Source organism: Chiloscyllium plagiosum, chromosome 1, assembly GCF_004010195.1.
Source record: "Chiloscyllium plagiosum isolate BGI_BamShark_2017 chromosome 1, ASM401019v2, whole genome shotgun sequence".
In the NCBI taxonomy this organism is placed as follows: Eukaryota; Metazoa; Chordata; class Chondrichthyes; order Orectolobiformes; family Hemiscylliidae; genus Chiloscyllium; species Chiloscyllium plagiosum.
The window spans coordinates 67,126,316-67,152,217 of NC_057710.1; the positions used below are offsets into that span (position 1 = coordinate 67,126,316).

Below are 25,902 nucleotides of genomic sequence, written 5' to 3' on the forward strand. Positions count from 1 at the left end.
AGAATAGAAATCATGTGAGAGTTGCCACAGGGGTGTGGTAAGTAATTTAATCAGGTGAGTTTGGTAAATACAGCAAGAAACTTGCTCAATCTTCTGGCAACAAACCCTCTAAACTACAGAACTTTGGTGAGATCACAGCTGGTGTACAGTGTGTATTTCTAGCCACCACACGACAGGAAGGATGTGATTGCACTGGACAGATTTCAGAGGAAATTCACCAGCATGTTGCCTGGCTTGGAAAATTTTATCTAAGAAGAGAGGCTGGATGAGCTCAGGTTGTTTTCTTTTGTGTAGAGAAGGTTGGTGGGGGGAGAACCTGATTAAGGTATTTAAGATTGGATATGATTGCCAGGATTGGAGGGCTTGAGCTTATAGGGAAAGACTGAATAGGCTGGGGCTGTTTTCCCTGGAGCGTCGGAGGCAGAGGAGTGACCTTAGAGTCTTAGAGTCATAGAGTCATAGAGATGTACAGCATGGAAACAGACCCTTCCATCCAACTCTTCCATGCCAACCAGATATCCCAACCTAAACTAGTCCCTCCTGCCATCACCTGGCCCATACCCCTCCAAACCCTTCCTATTCATATACCCATCCAGATGCTTTTTAAATGTTGCAATTGTACTAGTCTCCACCAGACCTTACAGAGGTTTAAAAAATCATGAGGGGCAAGGATAGGATAAATAAACAAGGTCTTTTCCCTGCGGTGGGGGAGTTTAGGGTGAGAGGAGAGATTTAAAAGGGACCTTTTAAAAGGGGCAACCTTTTCAAGCAGAATTTGGTGTGTACATGGAATGAGCTGCCAGAGCACGTGGTGGGGACTGGTGCAATTGCAACATTTAAAAGGCATCTGGATGGGAAATGAATAGAAAGGGTTTAGAGGGATATGGGCCACGTGCTGGCAAATGGGACTAGATTAGGTTGGGATATCTGGGGAGCATGGGTGAGTTGGTTCTGTTGTTCTGATCAAAGGTTCTGTTTCCGTGCTGTATATCTGACTCTATGACTCAATTGAGAGGTATGGACAGGGAATTTAGGAAGGGTCAATAACAAGGGTGAAAAGTAAAAGACTGAAGGTTGAGAGGGATTTGAGGAAAACTATTTTCATCCAGAGTGTAGGGGAGCCTGGAACTGCACTACCTGGGATGGTAGATGAGGCAGTAAACCTCACAACCTTTAAAAAATATTTGGATGAGCACTTGAAGTGACATAACATTCAGGGGTATAGGCCTAATGTGTGAAAGTGGAACTAATGCAGGTGTAAGCATATATGGGCCAAAGGGCCTCTTCTGTACTATATGATTCTATGAATCTATGAATGCAGCAACCATCAGTGGAACACTTTTCATTGCATGTTACAATATTCAGATTGCTCACTTCCTCAGCACAAGTGAATAAAGAAGAATGGATGTTACCACAGTACAGTGGCTGCACCGTACCTTAATATTAGCTGATGTGAATCTATGTAACATCTGTCTCCTGTTCTGGATAAGTTAAACTTGGTGACCTGCCGCATCACCATTCCCTTGGGAGTGGAAGGCAATGGCAAACTACTACTGACAAAAAATGACAAGAAAATTGCTCAAAGTGAACTATCAGCAGTCAATGAGCTAGGAACTTGCTTTTGACCATTGCGTACATGAATGTATGAATAGTTATATTTATCTACACAATATCAAACAAAAGAAAGCAGAAACAAATATGGAATTTAACTTGCATTGTTTCATTTTGGTTGTCTTTCTAAGTTCTTGTTCTTGTATTTGTAAATCTTAATTAAATTGCAATTATTAGAGCCAAAGATTCTTCTAAATATGTGACTGAGATTCCTATGATTTATTTTCCTAATTCTTCATTTCTCTTCCCTAGAATGTGATTCTTTACAAGTTCTACAAGTTAGTGAGCCATAGATGGTTTGAACCATTCACCATTTTCTTAATAACATTGAATGTGCTGGTGATGGCATGTGATCATTATGGACAGACAAAAAGATTTGCCTTAGTTTTAAATTGGTTCAATGTAATATTTGCAGCTCTATTTACAGTTGAAGCAATTTTAAAACTGTTAGGCCAACGCCAATACTATTTCACTCAAGCTTGGAATATCTTTGATTTTCTAGTCGTCGTTCTTTCCCTTGTAGGTAAGTCGCATTTTACTCCTGTTCTTTCTGATTTAATAAAAATCACTTTTTTAGGGAGATGTTGTTCAACAGAGGGAAGTAAAAATAACTTTGTGGAGAAATGCTCAGGTACAACACCAAGTCAATCATCCAAGAAACAAATTAAATTAAATTCATGGAGATCCTCCTCATTGATATTAAATACACTAAGATACATTTTAAGATTTTTTTCATAACTTTTAAAATGGTTAAAACTTTCATTTTCCTTATGATGGTGGAGTAAAGAAGACCATTCAATCTTTGTTATAAAAGTGGATGGTTGAGATCTAAAATAAAAACCGAAAGTACTGGGAAAACTCAACAGGTCTAACAACATTTTTGGAGAGTGAAAATCAGAGACAATTTTTCAATTCCAATATGATGCTTCAGAAAAGCATTTTCTGTTTTTATACAATCCTATCAGGTATTTGCTAATTTCTTATGTAAAACGTTCTTTCCTTACAATACTGAAAAAAGTATGTTTTGAAATCTTGCATTGAGTATCCCCATAACATGCATTGCACATTTTGCAATGTGTAAAGTGATGTTTTCAATATTTCAGTGACTGGTATTATTTATTCTTGGGATGAGCTGTCTGTACACAATATCTTTTGGGTTTTTTGCCTTGTGGTCTTTGTTCAGCCTATATTCCAAAAATGCACAAGTAATGAACCATGGTTGTTTCTTTGAAAATTGTTATCTTTGTTTTACATGGAGAATAATGGATGTTTCTATATCAAAGGAAATTTTACTCAGGAAAGAACTTATGTTCATTTCTAAAACATAAATATGCAACCCTACAAAGGTCATATTTATATTTTCCTCTCACTAGGGGTCTAGCTCATTGGGAGCATAGATTCAAAATAGATTGTAACACCAGTCTGATTTCCTGCCCATTGGTTAAAATGGTTGGGCAGTGGCATAGCAGTGATGTCACTGGTGTCATAATAAAGAACCCCATCTAATGATTTGCAGTTATCACTTGAATTCTGCTATGGCAGACGATGAAATTTGAATTCAATAATATCTGGAATTAAAAGCTGACCTAATTGTGAACATGTAACCACTGTCAATTGTTGTAAGAATCTAGATGGTTCATTAAAGTCTGTTTGGGCAAGAAAATCTGCTGTCCTTACTTGGCTTGGGTTACATATGACTCCAGACCTACAGCAGTGTGATTGGCTCTTAGCTGTTGCATGAAATGGCCTAGCAAGTCACTGAGTTGCACTGGACTGCTAAAAACAGAAAGGAGTGACACTGGAGGGACTACCTGGCATCAACCTAGTTGCTGGAAATGACATTGGGAAACCATTCCTGATAATTCTGCAAGGTTCTTCTTGTCAACATGTTGGAGGCTCATGCCAAAATTGAGAGAACCATTCCAAAGACAAATCAAGCAACTGCCGAGTAAAAACATACTCAGAGTCATACCTCAGACACTGCCAACACTGTTCTGCCCTCTCAGAGGTTGCAACACAATGGAGAAAGTTGTCACAGAGGTCTCAACAATGACTAAGATCCCACAAAATCTTGTGGCACCAGGTCAAACATGCACAAGGAAACCCCCTGCTGATTACAACCTATCTCCACCCACTTCCTGAGATGACAAAACAGTGCTCCATCACATGGAAGAAGCACTGGGAGGGTATGTCTCAGAATGTACTCTGCATGCAGGATTTAAAATTCCATCACTGAATGTGGCTCAGTGGGACTGAACATCTTAGCAGCTAGACAGGGTCTGTGGCAAGTAGTAAGGGATCCAGCAAGGGGGAAATATCTACTTCAAACAGTTCAAATAGATCTAGCAACTCAGTACCTGGATTGCATAAAGTGCTGTGGGCTACATCAAAATTGTATAATCTGCAAATTCATGGCCTTCATATCTGCCATGCTATCATTATGATCAGCTAGAAAATCAATCTTTTTTCAATGCAGAGTGCCTGATAGCTTTGCAGCAGCAGCAGCAGGTACACCTAAAAACATGGTGTCAACCTGTTGAAGCTACAACTCAGGACTACTTACATGTCAAAAAGTGAAAACAGCATGTAATAGACCGGACTAAGTGACCCGACAAACAACAGATTAGATGTAAGCTCTGATGTCCTGCCACATCTAGTTGTGCAAGGTAGTGAGCAATGTAACTGTTATCAGGAAGTGAAGGCTTCACAAATAACCCCATCCTCAATGATAGGGGTGGGTGTGTGTGTGTGTGGGGCGTGGAGCAGGGTGGGGTGCAGAGCATCAGTGTAAAAGCCTAGACTGAAATATTTGCGTACATCGTCAGCCAGCAATGCTGACTGGATGATTCATCCGAAGGTCTTCAGGATCACCGATTCCACTCTTCAAACAATTGGATTCACTTCATGTGATATTAAGATAAGGCTGAAGGCCTGCAAAAACTTAAATATGACTTCACAACAGTCAAGCAATAATACTGAAGGCTTGTGCTTTAGAATTAGCCAAGCCCCTGGCGAAGTGTTCCATCACAGTTACAACATCTGCATTTCCCAAACAATGTTGAAAATTGGTCAGATATGACCAGTGCAAAAAGTAGGACAAATCTACTCCAGCCAATTTCATCCCGATCCACCTACTCTCCATCATCAGCAAAGTGATGGATGGGGTAATTGACAATGCGATGAGACAGCACTTAGAAAGGAATTATCTGCTCATTGATGCTCATGCTGGACCATCAGCTCCTGACTTCATTCGAGCCCTGCTTGAAACATGGACAAAAGTGCTGCACTCCAGAAGGGAGATAAGAGTGCTCGTCCTTACTAACAAAGCAGAATTTCAGTGAGTATGGCATCTAGTAACCCGGCAAAACTGGATCAATGGGAATCAGAGGGAAACTCTGTACTGGTTGGAGTCATATCGAGCACAAAGGAAGATGATTGCAGTTTTTGGAGGTCAGTCATCTCAGCTCCAGAACATCTCCGCAGGAGTTCCTCAGGATAATGTCCCAACCTCAACCATCTTCACCTGCGCCATCAATGGCTTTCCCTCCACCATAAGGTCAGAAAACATGGTGTCATAGTTTATCAGCATTAAAAGTAACCCTTCAGCCCACTGTGTCCACACCTGTCATCAAGAATCTATCTACTTTTATAGCACTTGACACAAAGTTTTACATGCTATGTTGTTTCAAGCACTCATCTTGTCAAAATACTTCTTAAAATACAGTGATGGCTCCCTCTAATACCTTTTCAGGCATTGAGTTTCAGATCTACACATTTGCTCACCAAGTACTTTCTGACCCCTGATACTTAAAGTGTGCACACCATTGCCTTGCTATTTCTCTTAAAATGCAACACCTCACACTTTTCAGGATGAAATTTTATTTGCTTGACTGCCAAAAGCCTGTCCACATCCAGGAGGTAGAAGTCAAGAGTGTCAAGAATGGCCTGAATGAGTGCAACTCCAGTCATACACAAAATCCTCGATGCCAACCGGGACAAAGTAGTCAGTTTGATTGGTAACCAATTTGCCAACCTGAAAATTTCTTTCCTTCACCACTTATGTGTCGGTGGCAGCAGTACGTTCCATCGACAAGATGCTCTGCAGTAACTTATCAAGACTTGTCTGACACAACCTTCCAAACCTGCACCCTCTAGCACCTGGAAGAACAAGGGCATTGGATGCATGGGAACAATACCACTTGCAAGTTCACCTCTAAGGCAACATACTCTCCTGATTTGGAATGACATCATAATTTCTTGACTGTCACGAGTCAAAATCCTGGATCAAATCCTTCCTAAAAACAAAAGAGACAAAGGATTGCAAATGTTCAAGAAGGCAGCTCACCACCATCTTCTTCAGATCAACAAGTGATGGACAATAAATGAAGGCTTAGCCAGCAACATCCATATGCCATGAAAGACTTTTAAAAATTCATATGTAACTCTGCCTAAATTTTGTTTTAATACCTTTTGATGGCTTATGCCTCTAGAATGTAAAGAATCACACAACACCAGGTTATAGTCCAACAGGTTTATTTGGAAGCACTAGCTTTCGGAGGGCTGCTCCTTCAAAATGTGATTGTGGAGAATAAGATTATAAGACACAGAATTTATAGCAAAAGTTTACAGTGTGATGTAACTGAAATTATATATTGAAAAAGATCTGAATTGTTTAAGTCTCCCAAGTTACATTACAAGTTACAAAAGTAACTTTTTAAAAGTTACATAACTTTTTAAAAGGTTTTGTGGTTTACATATGAAAGAACTGATACCAACATGGTCATTCTAAAAGATGAGTGATTGAACAAACAATTCAGGTCTTTTTTCAATATATAATTTCAGTTACATCACGCTGGAAACCTTTGCTCTAAATTCTGTGCCTTACAATCTTATTCTCCACAATCACCTGATGAAGGAACAGTGCTCTGAAAGTAGTGCTTCCAAATAAAACTGTTGGACTATAACCTGGTGTTGTGTGATTATTAACTTTGTCCACCCCAGTCCAACACCGGCGTCTCCAAATCATGCCTCTAGAATGTTATTGGAAAATGGCCTTTCCCTAAATGCAGCTAATGTTGTGATTTATAACCACTGAACATTTTCTGTATCATTCAATTCAAACTATCTAATTATATTATAATCAGTGGTAAGCCATATCTCAGTCATATCTGATTCTCATCTACCAACGTTACATCCACTAAAATACTTAGTAAAACCACAAAATAACAATAATAAATTGTAGATCAGATTTTTAAAAATTCCAAAATCAGGCCATATTGAGCACATGCCTCAAGCTTATGCCATTGGTCAAACTGTTACTATAATCGCATTCACAAACAACACTTAGATAATAACAAAAAATTTTGTTTAATAAATGAAATTCAACAGTTTAAGATGAATATGATCTCTTCAGTCATCATAATCAACAGAGACAAGTAGAATTTTAATAAATCAATCCAAGTTAAGGATGATAAAGTTTAGACCGAACAACCTTCACCCAATTTTTACTTGCCTAAATTATGCTGTAGATGTACGATGAGGATTGAGAATGTTCATGCTACTTTTTGATACCAGCCTCATTCTAAAGACAGATTTTATTCATTCTGGGGGGAGTGCTGTGTTTACTAACCAAATACTCTGAAGTATCACATCATTGCCATAAAATCCTTGCTGTATAACTATACAATCTGAAATGCAGCAGACTTTGTCAGATGCCCAACTGCCTGATTTTTTTTCACTCTCTTAGGAGACTTTCTGCAGGGCTATATCTGTTTTTCTTTGCGTATTCTCGATGTACATTTTTTCATGGTTTGTTTGGACTCTATTTTAATTCATTACATGATTTTGAATTGCATTTTGCTCCACTATTGTTCCAAATACTCCATATTCTGAGTTTGATGCAAAAAGTGAGCATTTCTCTGGGAATTCCCCTTACCTTTGGGAAATTGGGGAAAGTGTCATGTCTGTAATAGTCAAGTGAAATTGTGCCTATCCAAGGAGTCTCAAACCTAACACATATCACATATACTTGTACACTTACTCTTACATGATGGAGTTCGTGCTGTAGTATGGTGGATGGTAATAGACATTGAGTATCTAATAAGATGATACAGCAGTGCTAATTACGTAACATATTAGCTCAAAGTGCAAATGAAGGAATAATTCCAAACAGGAAGAGAAAGATGCAAGAATGGGAATTGACCTAAGAGTCAAGTGGCTCTTGCTAACTACTTTAAAACTCAGAAATAATCATTTTAATGTCACTACCTCTTATGTTTGAAATCACCTGCAAGTTTAACAAATTCATATTAAGTTTAGAAACTCAAGTCATTGACAGTAAATGAAATTAAAAATCACACAACACCAAGCTATAGTCCAACACGTTTATTTGGAAGCACTAGCTTTCGGAGTGTCGCTCCTTCATCAGGTACAGCCACCTCGAGCTTCCAAATAAACGTGTTGGACTATAATCTGGTGTTATGTGATTTTTAACTTTGTCCACCCCAGTCCAACACTGGCAACTCCAAGTCATAGTAAATGAAAATAGTAGTGTTCCCACTACTATTGACCTCTGCCATACCTTAGTTTATTTCTTCAGCCAAGTGTGAGCCTTGTAACCAGTAACAATTGATTTCTGCCCTACCGTTCAAAGAACAGCAAGGTTCCCTGGCCAATATTTCTGCTTCAGTTAGCATCATCGCAAAAAACAGATACCCTAATCATTACCTCCTTATTTTTGTGGGCCCTTGCTGAACAAAATTGACTAAAATACTTTCTTTAGTACACAAGTAGCTACACGTCTAAACTATTTAATTGACTTAAAATACATTGTAACATCCTGAAAGAAAAAATTACATTAAGGCTACATTAATGCATTTTTAAAATTCTAAGAATATTGTATTTTATTGTATAACATTGTTATAGTCGGTCACCTTGCCTATACAATCTTAATAAATACATTTAGAATGTCTAAGTATTCTCTAAATTTACCATTTTCAGTTTAGATTGTCACTTTACAAAGGAATCAGGGAATTTTGTCAGATAGAATTTTTTTTCTCACCTGAAGCCATGCTGTTTGATGTTTGTTGAATTATTGTGGGCTGGAAAATCCTTACGTTGCCTCCTGAAAATCAAGTCCATTATATACCACAGATATGAACTAAGACTTATGGATCTGTAGCTGCCTGTGTCTAATTTTTCACTATTTTAGAAATGGGCACTATATTAACCTATTTAAGTATCCTTTGACTTCTCTGCTCCATTATAATGATTGCTAGTGTCTCAACAAATCTCCTTAACAGTTGCTTTCAACAATGAATGAATATCTCATTATCCTCACAATGTATTTGTTTTCAGTCCCTTTGGCACATATATCACTTTTATTGATATCACTGTCTTATATTATGACTTGGTAATCTTTTCACATTCCAGTTCTTCATATGCATTTTTGGTGGATCAACTTTCAAATACTCCTGATCAATTGGCAATAATTTATTTCCATTTTAGTTTGTTCTTCTATTAAACGCACAGAGATATCTCTATAGCATTTTTAAAAATTGTCTGAGACTGCAGTAAAGGAGCATTGACTCCCAAAATTACAGTGTTCTGAATTAAAGAAATAGGGAAATTTCTCTAAAGAAAACTCTCAAATAGAATTATCATTCTATTCAAATTATCACTAACTTGTAGAAGTTTTATTGTCATTTTACCCATTTCAAAAATCCCAAATCCTAAAAACACATATTCTAAGCTATAATATATCTATCAATCCTTCTAACGGATGAACAAAGTTTGCACTGACATTTTAATACAGATAAGATTGAAAATCTGATAACAGAACTGGCTATATATGTAATTAAATAAGCTATAAATAGGTTTGATTTTTATTACATTGGCGAGTGTTTAGTGTTCATATATAATGTTAAAGACCGCATTTTTAAATAGTTAACATGTTTTACACAATATTCCAGGCTGACCCTGATATATACCTCGAAAGGACACCATTTCCGTGAGCAAAGTAATTAATCTTGTTTGGAGTTTACTACCGTGTGCGTAATGGGTTTTTCCCCCCTTCGTTCACGGAATGCAGGCAGCGCAGCTCTGATATTACTCAGCCCTAAAAGTGCCAAAAAAAAAGCGTTATTTCAGGTCGTGTGATTATGAATTGTACCGAATACAAACAAATACAAATGCTGAACAATGTGTAACTCAATGTCAACAATCGAATCAGAAATTGCTGGAAAAACACCGCGTTCTGCAGAAGAGTGGCTGGACCCGAAACTTTAACCCTGCTTTCTCTCCACAAATGCTGCCAGACCTGCTGAGTTTTTTTCCAGCAATTTCTGATACGGTGTTTGATTTCCAGAATCCGGACTTTTTATAACTCAACGTATCCCTTATGCTCCTATCTGATCATTGTGATTGTAATTATTTTCAGTCTTTATTGCAAACTTTCAATGTTGCCAGTGTTTCAATTTAGTCTTTTAAAAACAAAATCAATGGCACTTCGCATCTGGAGCCTGTATACATGCTTTTTTCGTGTTTCTTCTACTTATCAATGATCAATGCTTCAAATGTCGAAAACGATTACCCACCCCCCTACCAGGCAGAGTCCGCTGAGCTTAAACCAAGTTAGATGCGAATGATTATCTGAGAGAGCAGGAATACATCCCATAACTGAAAATCTTCGCCTGACGTTGAAGAAGTATTGCTCTACATGCAATTACAGCATGTGCATCCATTATACTCTAGTTAACGGTCCCAGGATCAGACAAAACAAATCATATCTGTATTAATGCCCATAACTGAAAATCTTCGCCTGACGTTGAAGTATTGTTCTACATGCAATTACAGCATGTGCATCCATTATACTCTAGTTAACGGTCCCAGGATCAGACAAAACAAATCATATCTGTATTAATGCATTTGTCATTCCGGAGTGAAAATCTTAATCATATTATTTGGATTGGTTTGCTTTAATGGTGTTAACACCATTAAATGGAGTCATAGCTTAAATATGCGTTTAAAATTAAAGTGCGTGATCATTTGGAATTTAACTACTCCCCCTTTTGTACTGATCATTTTACTGTTTTATTCCTTCAGGAATCTTGTTGGATTCATCCGCATCCAAAAAGCAAGGGGTTTCTCCGACTATTTTACGAGTGTTCCGAATTGTCAGGCTGGCGCGGTTGTTGAGGTTGGTGAGATCCTTGAAGGGGATTCGGAAGTTGCTGTTTACGTTGGTGATATCAATCCCGGCCCTTTTCAATATCGGCCTGCTCCTCGGCCTGGTCATGTTCATTTATTCAATATTGGGGATGAGTTTGTTTCGAGACCTTCCGAGAGAATCGCCAATAAACGACATGGTCAATTTCGAAACTTTCGGCAATAGTATGATGCTTCTGTTTAGATTGACAACAGCCGCCGCTTGGAATGAGATTCTCCACGTGATGATTAACTCCCCCGTCCAGAGGCAGTTTGTATCGTTCACCTACATGACATCGTACATAGTGGTCGCGTATATCGTGATTATCAACATGTATGTCGCTGTCATTTTAGAAAACTTCCACGAAGCCCAAGAGCAAGAACTCGCTGGAGTGACAGATGAAGACGTGGACATGTTTTACGAGGTCTGGAGTAATTATGATGTGAAGGCGACACAATTCATCACATACGACCAATTATCTGACTTCCTAAATGAACTCAAATCTCCTTTACGAATACCAAAACCTAACGCAGTGAAAGTTGCGGCTCTCAACCTACCATTAACTAATGGTGACAAGCTGCACTGTCTGGATGTACTGGAAGCTCTCAGTGCTGTTATCGTTGGCAAAGTCACGGAGTCAGAGCCCCTCAAGAAGCTCAGTGGAGAAGTTTATAAAATGTCAGTGAAAGTATTCCCCATTCGGAACACCTTGGAAACGATCACTACCACATTCATGTTACGAAAGGAATTCAAGGCTGCGTTAACCATTCAGAAAGCATTTCGAAAGTGGAAATTACGTCAAAACCATACAACAGCCAAAAAGAAACTTGAAAGATCTTTCAGCTCCTTGAGAAAATCGCTCCGAAGTCTCCGTTCCAGCAGGCCGACCTCTCCTTTAACATGATTTTCACCTGGTTATTAGTAGAAGCGTAGACAGTGCGAAAGCGGAACCCTTCACTTTTAATGGGTGTCTTTTGGTGATTTTAAAGCAATATGTTAATCACCGTTACGTTTCTTAATCCTCTTGTGTCATTGTTATGCACGAATTTGACTTTATAACCTAAATATACCGTTTATTTGGGAAAGTTCATCAATGACAATGGATTATCGAAGGCGTTGGCATATCAACTAAATGAAGTATCAATCATCTAATTGCAGTTACATGGACAGAAGTGTCTTCGGGGAGAGGACAATAGGTCATGGTCAATAAATATGAATATATCATTAATTTTAAAAAGGTTAAATGAATGTAAATAGTAATATCTCATCAATAAAAAGTCGAAATGAATGTTGGAGCCATAACCAAAGTATGTGTTTGCGGCCCATAAAACACGTAACACAGTGCACAACAGGCAGCGCAAAAAGTTAGTCCTGTAATTTGTACATGAAAGGCGTGATAGTTCCATATGTCAGTAAGACCTTTCTTCGGAGCCCCTTTAAAGCCTCGCAGCAACGTCACATATCTTTCAAGTAGCGAGAATACTTGACCTTTGTCAGTGATCTTGAATGGCAAATAACTTATCATAGTTCAAGTGCCTTTTCGAGTAACGCTTGCACCGTTAATTCACTTCTTTTGATTTCTCTACCTGGCAGTTCACCGAGGATTCCAACTTGAACCCAAAGTCCGAATTTTGGAAAATTTTAGTTTGCACCAGATTTGTGACATACTAGTATTTTTGTAAGGATGGGGTGATTTCCTATAGGAATTTACTTTGAAATTAAGTATAACATTGTCGAAGACAGATGTTGTTTAAACCTTTCATTTTGCACTCCTGACAACAAATGTAAGGTTTCCAAACTTCACTGAGTCATAACGAATTAAACTACAGGAGAGATGGGTGCTGATTGGTTGGCAAGACAACTCTGATTGGCCAAAGCATTACCAAGGGCAAAACAAATGGGAACCTTTCTGTCCGTTCCCAGCCAAATCAAAGACAACGCACCCTGCTTGAACATACTGCTTTTGTTTCCAGAGAATTGATTCCGCATTAATGTTCCATCTCGCAAATAGAAATACACCACGTTATGATCTGAACTGATCATTGTCAGTGGAGCTATCCGTGACTTCAGGATTGGTGGGCAATGAAGTTCATTTGCAGAATCATATCTAAGAGTAAATATTTTGGTTTGGGGTTTTGCAAGTAGAACTGATCAAGTACGGTCTGTCCTCTGCCTTCTCTGAACAACAGAAGAAGTATGTTGGTTGATTCAACCAGGCAAAAGCCGGGATACACAACTTTCACTTCTGAAATCCCACTGGCACTCAAGTTCAAATGCAGCATTGCTTAACTGCTTGATTTTGCGATTAGATTGCACTTTTTAAACAAATTTGAGTGTGCTAATAGCTACACTAACAGCCAATTTACAATATTTATCCAAGTTCATAAAGTGACTTTTATGCTTGCAACAAATCGTACCCATTTTATATAAAGAAAAGGAATACGTTCAAGCTTTGCATCTTTTGTGAACGACCTGGAAGGTGGATGCCTGTAATTCCCAGTAGTTTTCTCCTTAGCAATGCCTCAGCCAATCAGAGTCCCCTTGCCAACCGCTCAGTATCTTTTTCCGATGTTGTATAAAATTGCTGTGATCATTAAAAATGCGACATTCTTGTATTTGACCTGATGAGAGCAAAATGAAAAAAATTAAGCAACGTATATCTTTCATTTGAGCAAATTTCAAATTTTGTACCACCAAGTCAGTGCAAGAGTGATATAGAATGGGTACCTGAGTGACGAATAAGTAGGGTCTGTATCTGTAATCTTGTGTATATCAACCCTTTTATTTATTTAAATAAAACAAGGCAAAGCACTAAGTTGTGTTTTTACAAAGAATTGCTACAAAGCCAACTTTTTAACGATAACAATTTAATGAACGAATACAGACATTGAAAATGGTAAACATTGTTTTATAATGCGATCGTGTAAAATAACGAGGGTTTGGATAGAGAAGAGACGTCATTTACCGATGGGTACAACTTTAAGGTGGTTGGTCGGAAGATTAGTGGGATAGAAGAAAATCTTTTTTTATCCAAAGCGTGATGGGTATCTAATATTTACTGCCCAATGTGTTGATTGAAGAGAAAACCTATAAGCAAGTTCTGAAAAGCGGGAATAGAATGGGCAGCTAGCTTATTCCGTTGAAGCAGACGCGATGAGCCGAATTATCTCCTTCTATGCCGTAACTTTTCTTTGGCTATGTTGTTCTTTGGTCACTTGAAAGTTATAAATTATGTTCCAATATTTTGCTTATTTCTCAACAATAGGGGAAAACAGTATCTTTGCGTGCTGTACAGAAATGGATCATTATTGCATTATATCAGCATTATGCAAGCCTCCTCAGTTCTTCCAGTGTTTTCAGTCCATTCAACCGATTGCCAATGCATGCCTATCTAGCGGGTGGCCTTGGATGTGTCATTATACGAATGTCTATCAAAACACCCAAGACAATCACTTGTGTTGAAATTGGAGGTTCTTGTCTTGAATGTAGCTTCTGGAAGGTGTCTCTCTTCAATCTGACCGGACTTTGGAATACTTGGTTTGTCACGTTTTGATCTTATTGGTCTATTTGCTGAAGCCCGGGATACAGTCCTCATTCCGTGATCTAATTGGGCCATTCGCTAGTTTCTTCACTAAACTAATAATTGTTTAAAATAAACCTTTCGTTAAGAGGGAAGATTTTGAAAACAGAAGCCAAGTAAGACATCAAGGATAAATAGAAACAGCAGCTTTCCTTTATTTGGCTGTTAAAGGCAGGGAAATGTATAAAGAGCATTATCAAACAATATTTGGCGTGATTAGTTTTCGTCACATCCACAGGATTACAATAAAAACACGTCATCTTTATTGTCCAGCACCTTAATTGCAAAAACATGAAAGCTGTCTGACAGCTATATCCAGGAGTTTGTTCATGGCTAGAAATCAGTCAATCCGATTCTTTCACATGACGTTCTTCGGCACGTTGTACAAGTCGGGTTTGCGCTCTTGATGACAGCATACCTCAACTGTCAGCTCAACCTGCGGCGTTAAAATTAATGAATGTCCCAGAAGTAGATTTAGTGATTACATTCATCAAAATATTATAGGCAAATTGTTAAAAAGTCGGTGTAATCAATAGAACAAGACAGGGATTAATATATCATAAATATGAACTTGTTTACATTCAGTAGCAGGATCTCATCTTTATTGGGTTTCTGGTCATCCTTCAACCTTATTTATTAACAGCGAATATGTCAAACGGTCAGGAAAATCCACTGATGAAACTGTACATTTACCTTTCCCTTTTAACGCATGTTTGTATTATATAATGAATTTGATGTAATAAATTCCAACTTGAATCTGATTTTTTTTAAAATACTGAACCTTAAGCTGCCAGTCATGCATCACGTTTCTTTGATTTTGACCTTTAAAACAATCTGCAATAAGAGATTTTGAACGTATATCAGATTAAATGTAAAGGAGTTGTCTTGACACGCACTAAACAGCAAGACTTTTATAGAATTTATTGACATTCAAAAATATGACATTTTATTTATGTCGACACATACTTGGGATCCTTCGTGGTCCCGAAGGTAACACATTCAGCGAAGTTGGATATTACATCAAAGAATCTAGTTTCCCGTCAGTTTTGTATAAATCGAGATCTATGTGAGAATTTGCCTGACAACATCGAACAGAACAATCCAAACCTTCCTGTTGATTCATTTGAAATACATGCTCATGGTGGGGCGCTATCCAAACGCCACATTTTGTTTTGACTGGTGACAACCTCTTTCGGGCAAGTGCGTCACTTGTAGACATGTTAACGGCTCCTCAAATTAGTCAAAAACAATTGTTTGGTGGTCTGCGCCACCTCCTGAACAAATGTTCATTTGTTTTGTTTTATCGCTGAACGATTTCAGATATTGAAGACTATTAGTCATTTCATGTCAGTCAATATCTGTGAAAAGCAATTGACTAGGTCAGAATCTGTTAAGTGAAAACACACACACAATCAGAACACTCTCTCCAGATGCTGATAGACCTGCTATGTTTTCCCGTTATTTCCTGCAGTTATTAACTGCTTGATATTTTTTAGTTTTCTTATGTTTATGGATGATTTAATAACAAATGTCTCCTTATGGATGTAAATTAGTAAAGACTCGCCTGATCCTCGTGCAGCTATGAAGACGTTTTAATTTCTCGTAGCACTTATAGCAAGTTATTGAAAAATGGCTGGGTGGGGGGGGGGGGGGGGGGGGGGTGGAGGTACAAAAGCTTTTTCGAATAAAAGCTGACACATGTTTGCATTTATTTGTTAGAGGCAGACGACCTAAACCGCTGATTTCAATTCTACATTAAATGCTACCTAGCAATTAAAGGCCAAAACCCCTTACTGTTAGTAAAATATTTACTTCCATGCAGTCAATAGGCATAGAAAGAGAATAAAGCTAATTTGCTTCATTTAATTTTGCAAAATAATATTTGATGTAGATTGTGTTCAGATCTTAGAATGAACTAAACCGCGTTGTATATGTTATAAGCATTAACTTGGCCTATGCTGCATGACGTGTTGTAGTGTCTAAGGAAGTATCCATATTCATAATCAGCTTAGAAATACAAATGTATTGATAAATATTATCGGACTTGTATTGAAACAATTCTGATTGCTGAAGAACGCAAATTCCGTTCCACATTCGGATTGGTGAATGATTAATTAATAATGAAGCAGTTTTGTGAAAAACACCAAATATTGTAATTACCTAGGAACTGCAGATTGATTATTTCGAACGTACTGAAATTAAAAACGATTTTGTTTTTTTAAAGTTGAAGCAATGGATTATCTTAAAGTTTTTGGTTGTCAAACTAAAATGTTGCTAGTCATCATAACTGCCCACGTTGACTCAGATTCGTAATTCCTTAAGTTTACTATGAAACACATTAACATCCGTGGAACTTCCAACAAGCACCTGTCGGATTCTGGAAACTGGGTCAAAAATGTGCACGAGCGCATACAACTTTCGTCCTGCAGAGGTCTCACTTTAGTTTCCTTTTAGACGTGCAGAGATTGCATTTCAGTGCCCTACTTTTTTATTCTCATAAGTTTCTAACCTCGCCATATCTGTTTCCCGTCCTCAATATCAGTCCCCTCATCACTATCTCACTTCTCTATTTTCTATTTTTCTTCGTTGTGGCATTTGTCCTTGATTTTCATTACAGGACTTAATCGTCTTTAACATTTATGAATAATGATTTACATTGTGCAATATTCATTTTCCATTATCTCTCACACTCTTCTATTTGCCTCCAATATTCACCTCTCCAATTCCATGTCAACTCTTTTTTTTTAAAAACTCTTGCTTTTCCTTTCATTGTTTTTGAGGATGCAAATTGCTCAACAGTCGGTATTATTCGCCAGATGTATCAGGACAGTGTGAAATTGTCCAGTTCGTCAGTCTTCGTCTTCAATCTGGAATAAATATTTGTTGTTAGATTATAAACGTTGAGCAGCCTTTCGCCATAGTGACACGCACATAAAACAAAGAAAAACGCGAGAATATGTGTGCTGTTTCTGCTGGAAGAGGATTTCAGAAACAAATACTTACATAGGCATATGAACAATATTGGCAAGAAACACAGGACACAATAGTCGTACAAATAACTTCACATTGGTAATTTCCACGAATGTATTTAAGAGCTAAATATAACGTAATGTGATGTCCCATGTCTACCTAGTGTTGTCTATTGCTGCGCAGTTTGATTTGGAATGGTAGGTGTATATAGGTATGCTTTAGGTTTATCTTAGTTGTTTACCAGTATCTTCTCAAACCCAGACTTTCTTCACTAATTGAAAGTTACATCCATATTTCAACTCTACCAACAAAACACGCAATCTTGATTTGGCAATAAGGGAAATCTTTAGTCGTTTTGCTGAGATAAACTGGAAATCACTGAATGGTGCACAATTTAGCTGCAGTTGCCCTGTTTTTATCGTTAGGGGGCTGCATTAGTGTTTTTTTGATCGCATCAAACCACAATTCCGATGTTATGGAATAAGAACCCAGGATGATCTGGGACAGAAAATACGTTTCTCAGCATTAAAAACGGAAATAATCTGCGTGGAATTGCCTTGTGGAAGAAGTTTTCCTACTGTCTGCTGGCATGGCATTGCCAAGTCTATTTTGAACGCTAAATATTGTAAATACTATCAGCAGACTGAGGCACCCAAACAACTGTCTCTTCTAATATTAGAACGATTGCATTTCTGACGATTATTATAAAGAGACTTTAAGAGTCTATTGTAATAAGTCTTTATTAAAGGATTACCACTCTAAGCCGCAGCTGGTGGAAAATGTCTGTTATCGCGGAGTTATTTCTAGTCAGATCAATGCACCTATCAACACTAATAAAAGTTGTCTGATTCTTTGTAGTTATTAGGCTGAGTCGGATCGTGAGTTTCATCTTTTTCTTGGGGTAAGGTTTCGGACAGCACGTAATAGCGCCAAAACGGTAATGAAACAGGGAAGCGTAATCCCTGAGATAGGCGGCGACAGATCGCCTACGTACATTTTTCTCCCTGCCAAAAGCAAGCTCATTGAGCAACACTAACATTCGATGTCACAATCTCTTAAATGGAGAATACGAGACCGCCTACGGCATTTCATGGACATGCGAAGTCTGCTCCAGTTACAGAGGCGCGTAACTTTGCCAAATCTGGGTATTAAATCTAACTGCTTTTCCAATACCTACTGGCTGAACACACCCACGGTGTCAGTGTCCTTGGTTCCCACTATAGTTATTTATTACAATGATGTATTTCCAGAAATAGTCAGATGGCAATAAATTAGTAATATAAATAATAAAACCAAAAAATTAGTAATAATGTAAACTGTAGGCGTCAGCAAGAAAATACTGCAATGGAAAAACCACCCCATGTGCTTTTTGATGCTGAGGTAGTGGAGGTTAGTTCTAACAATAAACTCTTTTCAGTGTAATCAACCCTCCGAGACATAGACATGAGACGAAATATCGACATTACGTACACAGGTTATGGGCGAGCTGGGGGTGGAGTTGTCGCTTTACCAGAGAAATCGGATTAGAAAAGCTAGGCTCCATTTACTTTGCCATGCTTTTGTATTTTTTGATGGATAGATTGGACCGGGTGCTTTCACCCACAGACGCTTCTATTTTCGGGATATAGCTTGGTTAAAAACTCAGCAGGTTAGAATATTTAATGTACTGTAGATATAAAGATGACCCAATAGGAAAATAAAAGAAAGCAAAAGTCTTAATACACTTAGGAACAGTACATCTTCCTTCACCCCCTTCCCTCCCCCGCATTGTTTCTGTATGAGCTGGTACAATCTTGTCAATGACAGAGAAATTGACACTACGACCTGTAACCAGACTCGGATGTTATAGAAATGCGTTTGTGAAATTGACTGAGATTTCAAGCTGAAAAGTTTAGAGGAGGCGGTGAAATGTCACCTGATTAAGTTTCCGTCCACCTTAACTTTTTTTATCACTTCCTCCTCCCCCATCCTGCCAAACACATCACCATGCCATCAGAAGACCGCCCACCAAACAGACCAGCCAAGACCCCTTTCAGCCAAAATATTTAAGAGTGACTGCATTCACAGATTGACGTTCATTCAACACAGCGATCGGACTTGACTGGTGCTCTCAGATCAGTACTTAGCTGCGGTGAAACTGCGTGCCACAATGCTAAGGATGCTAAACAGCAGAACTGCGTCTCTCACCGTTTCACTTTTCATCTTCCTCACCATTGGAGACCAGCGAGTGCAGGGTAAGTTAAAGCAGTTTGGAGACCTCTTATCTGAGCACATTTGTGAACATGGCTCGGAGTTTCATGTTTTGTCCGGTCATGTACCTTGTGCGTTATTTTCTCGGGTGAAAATACTAAAAAAGCCCAACGCTGATTCGGTTTATTGTTTCCTTTTATTCCAAAGTTTTCAGGTCAAAATGCGATGTAGCAAGTTACGAGGCGCACACGTGTTTCTGCACTTTATTCACAGTTACCAGAATGTCGTCGTACAGAATTAAAGCAGAGTGTAATTTAGCATTGTCTGTTAGCAAATACTTGAGCTATTTAGAAAATAAATAAGATGCGATGGGATTCCGAGAGTCAAAGTTTACTCTATTCAGTTTCTGTATAGTGAGAAGCAAAGGGGAATTGCAGAGAGAGAGAAAACGTCTCATTGATGTTGCAGATGAATCGACGTGTAAACGTCCGATCGAGCTGTTAAATGTTGCTCACATCGGTAATACCACGCGACTGAAGCGAGATTAGGAAGCGGGTGTGATTACTGGGTCCAATGGAAATAATTGACTTGTGTGTTGTCAAATTTGCCTATTCTATATTGCTACCTCAATAACGTCTCTTCCATGAAACTGAAAACTCGATATACAGTATATATTTAGATTGATATCAGGCGGTATCAACAAGAAGTCTAGACTATCCAGAAGAGGCAGCAGAGTTCAGGCATTTTTGGAACGAGTTAATACCACAGAAAATAGATTATGTTTCTATTCCGGAGTGACTGTATGAATAGATAGAAAAATCAACGCCAACGCTTTATACACAGCCGACGCTGAAGTTAAATACTGATTAAATCCAGACGCTTGTCAAACTGTCAACCATAGTTCGTTTTCGCATGAGTCTGAGATAAGTAGACCGCTAACCATTTATTTATTTCGGATTTTGCGCTCTGTTTTTCGTTGTAAGGATGAGTTCTGGCAGGCTTTTTTTCTGTCCCACTGCACGCGTGTCTACAGTACTTCAGCTTGTGCTGTTTTGGGGCAGCGCCAAGTCACTTTCCAAGTGGAACAAATCACCATTCAAAGTGAGAAGGAGGTGGTGGCATAGAGATGTTCATTTCGGTGGCAACCTGGTTGCTGTCGGGAAATGTCGGCGGTTTCAGGCTCCTCAGTTCACCCAAACTGAGACAGAAAAAAACTCAAAAGTAAACACTCGGGTACCGTCAATACAAAGTGCACGTGTTGTGTCTGAAACCGTGAAACTGACACTGCTCTGACTGTGTGTTGCAGCTGGGAACTGCTGGCTCCAGCAAGCCAAGAACGGCAAATGCCAGGTTCTTTACATGACCGGGGTCAGCCGCGAAGAGTGCTGCAAAAGTGGGAGGTTGGGCACAGCGTGGACCGAAGATGATGTGCCATCCAGTACCCTTTTCCGATGGATTATCTTTAACGGTGGAGCCCCGGGTTGCACTCCTTGTAAAGGTACAGATTTCACTCGGTCTATGTGAATCGAAACTGTTTGTATTCGTCTTCATTGGATCCTGCAAGGTGTATTAAAGTTTACAGATCGCTCGCGAAATCATTCTAATGCGCCCTTTGCTAACCACTCTCTCAGTCTCGACTCATTGGAATAAATTGCTTAAGAGAGAATCTCTTGATTGCCATGGCTTTCGGTGCGGGTTATTAAGATGGCGACTGAGTCTGCGCTGTTTTACTAAACCTTTCATTAAACATCTGGAAACAGAAAGCTCATAAAAATGCAAAACGTCTGTCATAAAATGAATACGTATTCAGTTTAGTTAATACGAATGAGCTTTTATCCTTACATTTCGAACACTACTTTGATGCATGGAAGTAATTTGCAGAAAACTGTGTATTTCTTCCCCTGTAATAGAAACCTGTGATAACGTCGATTGTGGTCCAGGTAAAAAGTGCAAAATGAACAAAAAGAACAAACCTCGGTGTGTCTGTGCACCCGACTGCTCGAACGTCACTTGGAAGGGCTCCGTTTGTGGGACTGACGGGAAAACATACAAAGATGAATGTGTCCTGCTGAAGGCGAGGTGCAAAGGGCAACCTGAACTGGAGGTCCAATACCAAGGCAAATGTAAAAGTATGTGTGCAACAAGTACATGCTCAATAGCAAGATTCTGCAAGGGAATGAGCCACTCGCTTAAAGAATGCTTACATTTCATTATCCCACAGTGCGAAATAACAGATTGTTCAGGTCACTTGCAGTGTCTATTGTTGAGTGATTCCCCACACAGCCCCCAGAATAATTTTCCATCACATTTTGTTCTTAAATTAAATTGTGTTCAGTATATGTCTGTAATTGGGGAAGTATAGAAAGTGAATTATTTCACCCCTATTGTTCCAAGTTATTGCCTATTAAATAAATGTTGCAAATTTAAAAACAATCTGTGTTTACTATGAACACTAAACTTTAACTTCATAAAATCAGACGATTGTATTGCGGAAGATTACTTTCAGTGGTGCTCACCTCGCTTTTGTTTTTAATTGCTGTCTTACAGAATCGTGCAGAGATGTCTTGTGTCCCGGCAGCTCTGTGTGTGTGGTAGATCAGACAAATAGCGCCTACTGTGTGATGTGTAACCCGAGAATGTGCCCTGAACCTTCGAGCCCCGAGCAGTATCTGTGCGGCAATGATGGGATCACGTACGCCAGCGCCTGCCATATCAGACGCGCCACCTGCTTGATGGGCAGATCCATTGGAGTGGCGTACGAAGGGAAATGTATAAGTACGTACCACGAGACCTCACAAAGTGGAAACTGCAAACCATTACGCAGTTACGAAACGAGTACTAATACAATGTGGGAGGAGTTTTCTTTTTGTCTGTATAATTAGGGTACAATGGATAAATGTCAAACTAAACCGAACAAATCCCATTTGGATATTCGATTTTGAGCTCTAAAAAGTACATTGATATCGCGGAGAAAAGATCATCTGTACTAATTAACTTAATTTGTTATCGTTTCTTTTAAACTCATTCTTAAATCTGAGAAATGAAATTGTCAATCTTTTTTTTAATTTCCGACATTATGTTAATTTTATAAATTTACATTTATAATTGCAATTGTTGAAGGCTGAATGACTTTTTACTTATAATTTTTCAACTGGAGCTATGGTATTTAAAAATACTTTAGGACAATATCCTGGGTTAATGCATTACAGAAAAAAGATTCAGAATTGAATCTTTCGGATTGCGGTTTTTAACGCTGAAGTGTTTGTTGCTGGGCATATGCATAATAGCTTCAACGTTTTCCAAATTCTTCAACAACCAGATTAGAAAGGCAGCCTCAGTGTGTGTGGGTGGAGTGCATGTTTGCTCATGTGGACTATGACCTTTCAATGTTAGAAGTAAATGTACAGCTCTGCTAATTGGTTTAAATATTCAACTCATTCATGTTTACTTTGGAAAACATATTTCTGAGTGTTTTTAAACTATTGACTTAAAGTCATATGTACAAAATAAGGTCTTTAATTACAGATAATGCTGGATGCTAGCATCAATGGTGGACCTCTTTAGATGTGTTGTCTGCTCTTAATAGAAAAAAAATGACAAATCTATTAAACATATTGTATTTATCAAGATCCATATTAAAATTTGAACAATGAACACAGTGAGGGTTGTAGGTTAATATGGTTTTCATTCTGAATTCTGTCATATAAATCATTGTAATTGAAGAGTTTAAATTTACTTTCTGGTCCAAATATTTGACTGTATTGTTAAAGATTGAATGAATCATTCTATTCATAAATATGAATTTGGTTTCCTCTTTTTCAGAAGCCAAGTCCTGTGATGACATACAGTGTAGCCCTGGAAAAAAGTGTCTCTGGGATAGCCGACTTGGCAGGGGCCGGTGTGCTGTTTGTAATATGTGTCAGGGTGGACGCTCAGATGAGCCAGTCTGTGCCACTGATAACACCACCTACCCGAATGAGTGTGCAATGAAAAGTTCAGCCTGTTCCTCTGGCACCCTCCTGGAGATCAAACATACAGGATCGTGCAATTGTAAGTAACTTCTATTCCACAATAAGATTCACTGTGTATGCCAGATTTTATGTTATCAGCTTTACAAATATTTTGCTGTACCAAATATAATCTTGCCATTTGTACCTATCAACATAAAAATATGCATGCCTTTCATGCTGCTATAGGGGCAGTGCCAGACAAGACATTTGTTAATGATAATCGTGCTTTAAGATTTTGTCACATGTTGATAACAGGATGTACCTATCTCCTCCCCCTCCCCACCATCAACAGTCTCAATGAAGAATCACTGTTTTTACTGAGCAGTTAGGAAATTTGACACAAGGATTTGAGCAATGTATGATAGCAGTCGTACAGGTACTTTCATCATTGATACAGAGAAAGCATATCGTGTCCATTCATCTATGTTCAATCACTACATTTCATTAGGATTATTGCCCACCATTATCCATTCCTTCCATCTCTGATATCAGTTATTAAATGCTGCCAATGTTGGTCTAACACAACAATCTTATACACATACGCTTTAAGTATTGTACATTTTTCATTTGGAAATGGCATATGCTCTTTTCTTTCCTGAGGCAGAATGTCTAATTAAGGATCTAGTGATCATGGTGTGAAAGTAAATTACATAATATTTCAAAAACATAACTAGGCATCAGAGTATCTTGCTGTCACTGCAGTTAAAATTAGTTGATTTTTGAAACTGCAATGAGTTATAATTGTATTAGATTAAATTCCAAATAAATGTTATAGCTAATAAATGGTGAAAGTTTTGGGTCCAGAAGAGATTGCTGTCCACATTGAGAGGAAGAAGATATCATGAGGGATTAAAATGCCATGATAGTGATAGATTGGAACAACTATTATTTTTGAAGCTGATGCTTCCTTATCAATAGTAATCTTCCAAAGGCTTCACCACAGTTGTTTTGGATTTTAAAGCTATTAAAATAGTTGATAGGTTTAAATCAGTAGCACTGAGGAATGCAATGGATGAATACAATGTAAATTTAGAACACAAGAACACTTTTATGTAATTCCAGGAAACTGCCATAAAGCCTGATCATTGATTCTTCAGAACACACTGCAATGTTGCTATTATGTAAAATTACTTCATAATAACAAATGGTGCAAATTCCATTCTTGTGCCATATAAGAGACTATTGTGGCTATCCAGAGAGATTTGAAAACATGCACTGAGGTTCTGCGCTGTTGTGATCCTTATTTATACAACAGCTACCATATATTCCCCCATAGCCATAAATGAAGAAGATGAAGATGAAGAAGATGAGCAAGAAAATAACACCTTTCCTAAATCTCCATTTCCGATTTGGTAATTTCCTTCACCTTTGGAAGAGGAAGGAGTCGCTGTACTTATATGTAAATAAGTGTACGCTTATTTATTTTGAAGAAGTATACATAGTTAAGTTTAGTAGATTTTTATTTATACTGTCATGTTTTATAATTTATGCATAAAATCGGTTAACTATACCTGTTTTGGAAATATATTCATCAAGAGAGCAGTGTTATCATTAATTTATTGTGACGTATGATGCTTGTAAAGTACACTCTTTCACACAACCTGTAAATTGCATTATGGTAGCTGTAAATGTGGCTGGTCATTTTCTTTTTGTACTACAAATTTTTAGTTATGTTATTTGCATGTTTTACCTGGTTTATTTATTTATTGGAATATGTTACACATTACTGTAAATAAAACTCCCTATACTTTTTACCGCGTGCCATATAACTGACCAAATGTGCTGCATTTGGAACTTGTCAACTTGAAATGCTCTGCAGCTGTGTGGCTGTCAGATCACTTTCTGGCCGCATGTAATCTGATTGACTTTAGTGGTTTGTTTCTCGAAATGTTTTAACATAATGCAAATATTTCAGGGTTTTCATTTTGCTTAAAATATTATGTTGCAGATACAATTTTATATTTTCGAACATGACAGATTTAAATTCATCTAAATATATAGTTTTGTACTTTTTCTATTATGTAAATGTGCATTGTATATAAAAAGTAATAACATGGATTTGTAAATACATAATGAATAAACAATAAAAACACAAGAATTTTCATTTTAAGCTGTTTCTTTGTTTGTACTACTCAATTTAAAGAAATAAAGTCTTCACATGAAATGAAACAACATACTAATTTCTACAATAATAAGAATGCTTATTTTACATTCCATACACATATAATATTGAATCCACAGAAGAAAACATATGGGTGTTCATGCTATTCTCTAAAATTTGGAGCTAGTTGTTACACTTCAAAATCTTGCACCATTTCTGTTCTCCTCATTTCAGA

At 37.9% G+C, this 25,902-nt stretch overlaps 2 protein-coding genes across 4 annotated transcripts in view; both read left to right on the plus strand.

Moving 5' to 3' along the window:
• LOC122554926 (sodium channel protein type 2 subunit alpha-like) overlaps nucleotides 1–11,757 on the plus strand; it is a 156,227-nt gene extending 144,470 nt beyond the window's left edge. Inside the window, exons 22-23 of the mRNA XM_043700332.1 lie at nucleotides 1,864–2,134; nucleotides 10,714–11,757. Of these exons, the coding sequence (XP_043556267.1) occupies nucleotides 1,864–2,134; nucleotides 10,714–11,720 (1,278 nt within the window). The 3' untranslated portion in view covers nucleotides 11,721–11,757. The remainder of the gene's footprint in view (nucleotides 1–1,863; nucleotides 2,135–10,713) is intronic.
• Nucleotides 11,758–19,239: 7,482 nt separating this feature from the next.
• Nucleotides 19,240–25,656, plus strand: fsta (follistatin a). 3 transcript variants are annotated; one of them, XM_043688414.1, is made up of 6 exons: nucleotides 19,240–19,600; nucleotides 20,863–21,054; nucleotides 21,467–21,685; nucleotides 22,104–22,331; nucleotides 23,379–23,606; nucleotides 24,822–25,656. In XM_043688414.1, the coding sequence occupies exons 1-6, from the start codon at nucleotides 19,516–19,518 to the stop codon at nucleotides 24,920–24,922; spliced, it is 1,053 nt and encodes a 350-aa protein (XP_043544349.1). In that variant the 5' UTR covers nucleotides 19,240–19,515; the 3' UTR covers nucleotides 24,923–25,656. The 3 variants fall into 3 exon arrangements, with proteins under 3 accessions (XP_043544349.1, XP_043544356.1, XP_043544367.1); XM_043688421.1 differs by having other exon boundaries at nucleotides 19,241–19,600; nucleotides 24,843–25,656; XM_043688432.1 differs by having other exon boundaries at nucleotides 19,242–19,600; nucleotides 24,629–25,656.
• The last annotated feature ends 246 nt before the right edge of the window (nucleotides 25,657–25,902 follow it).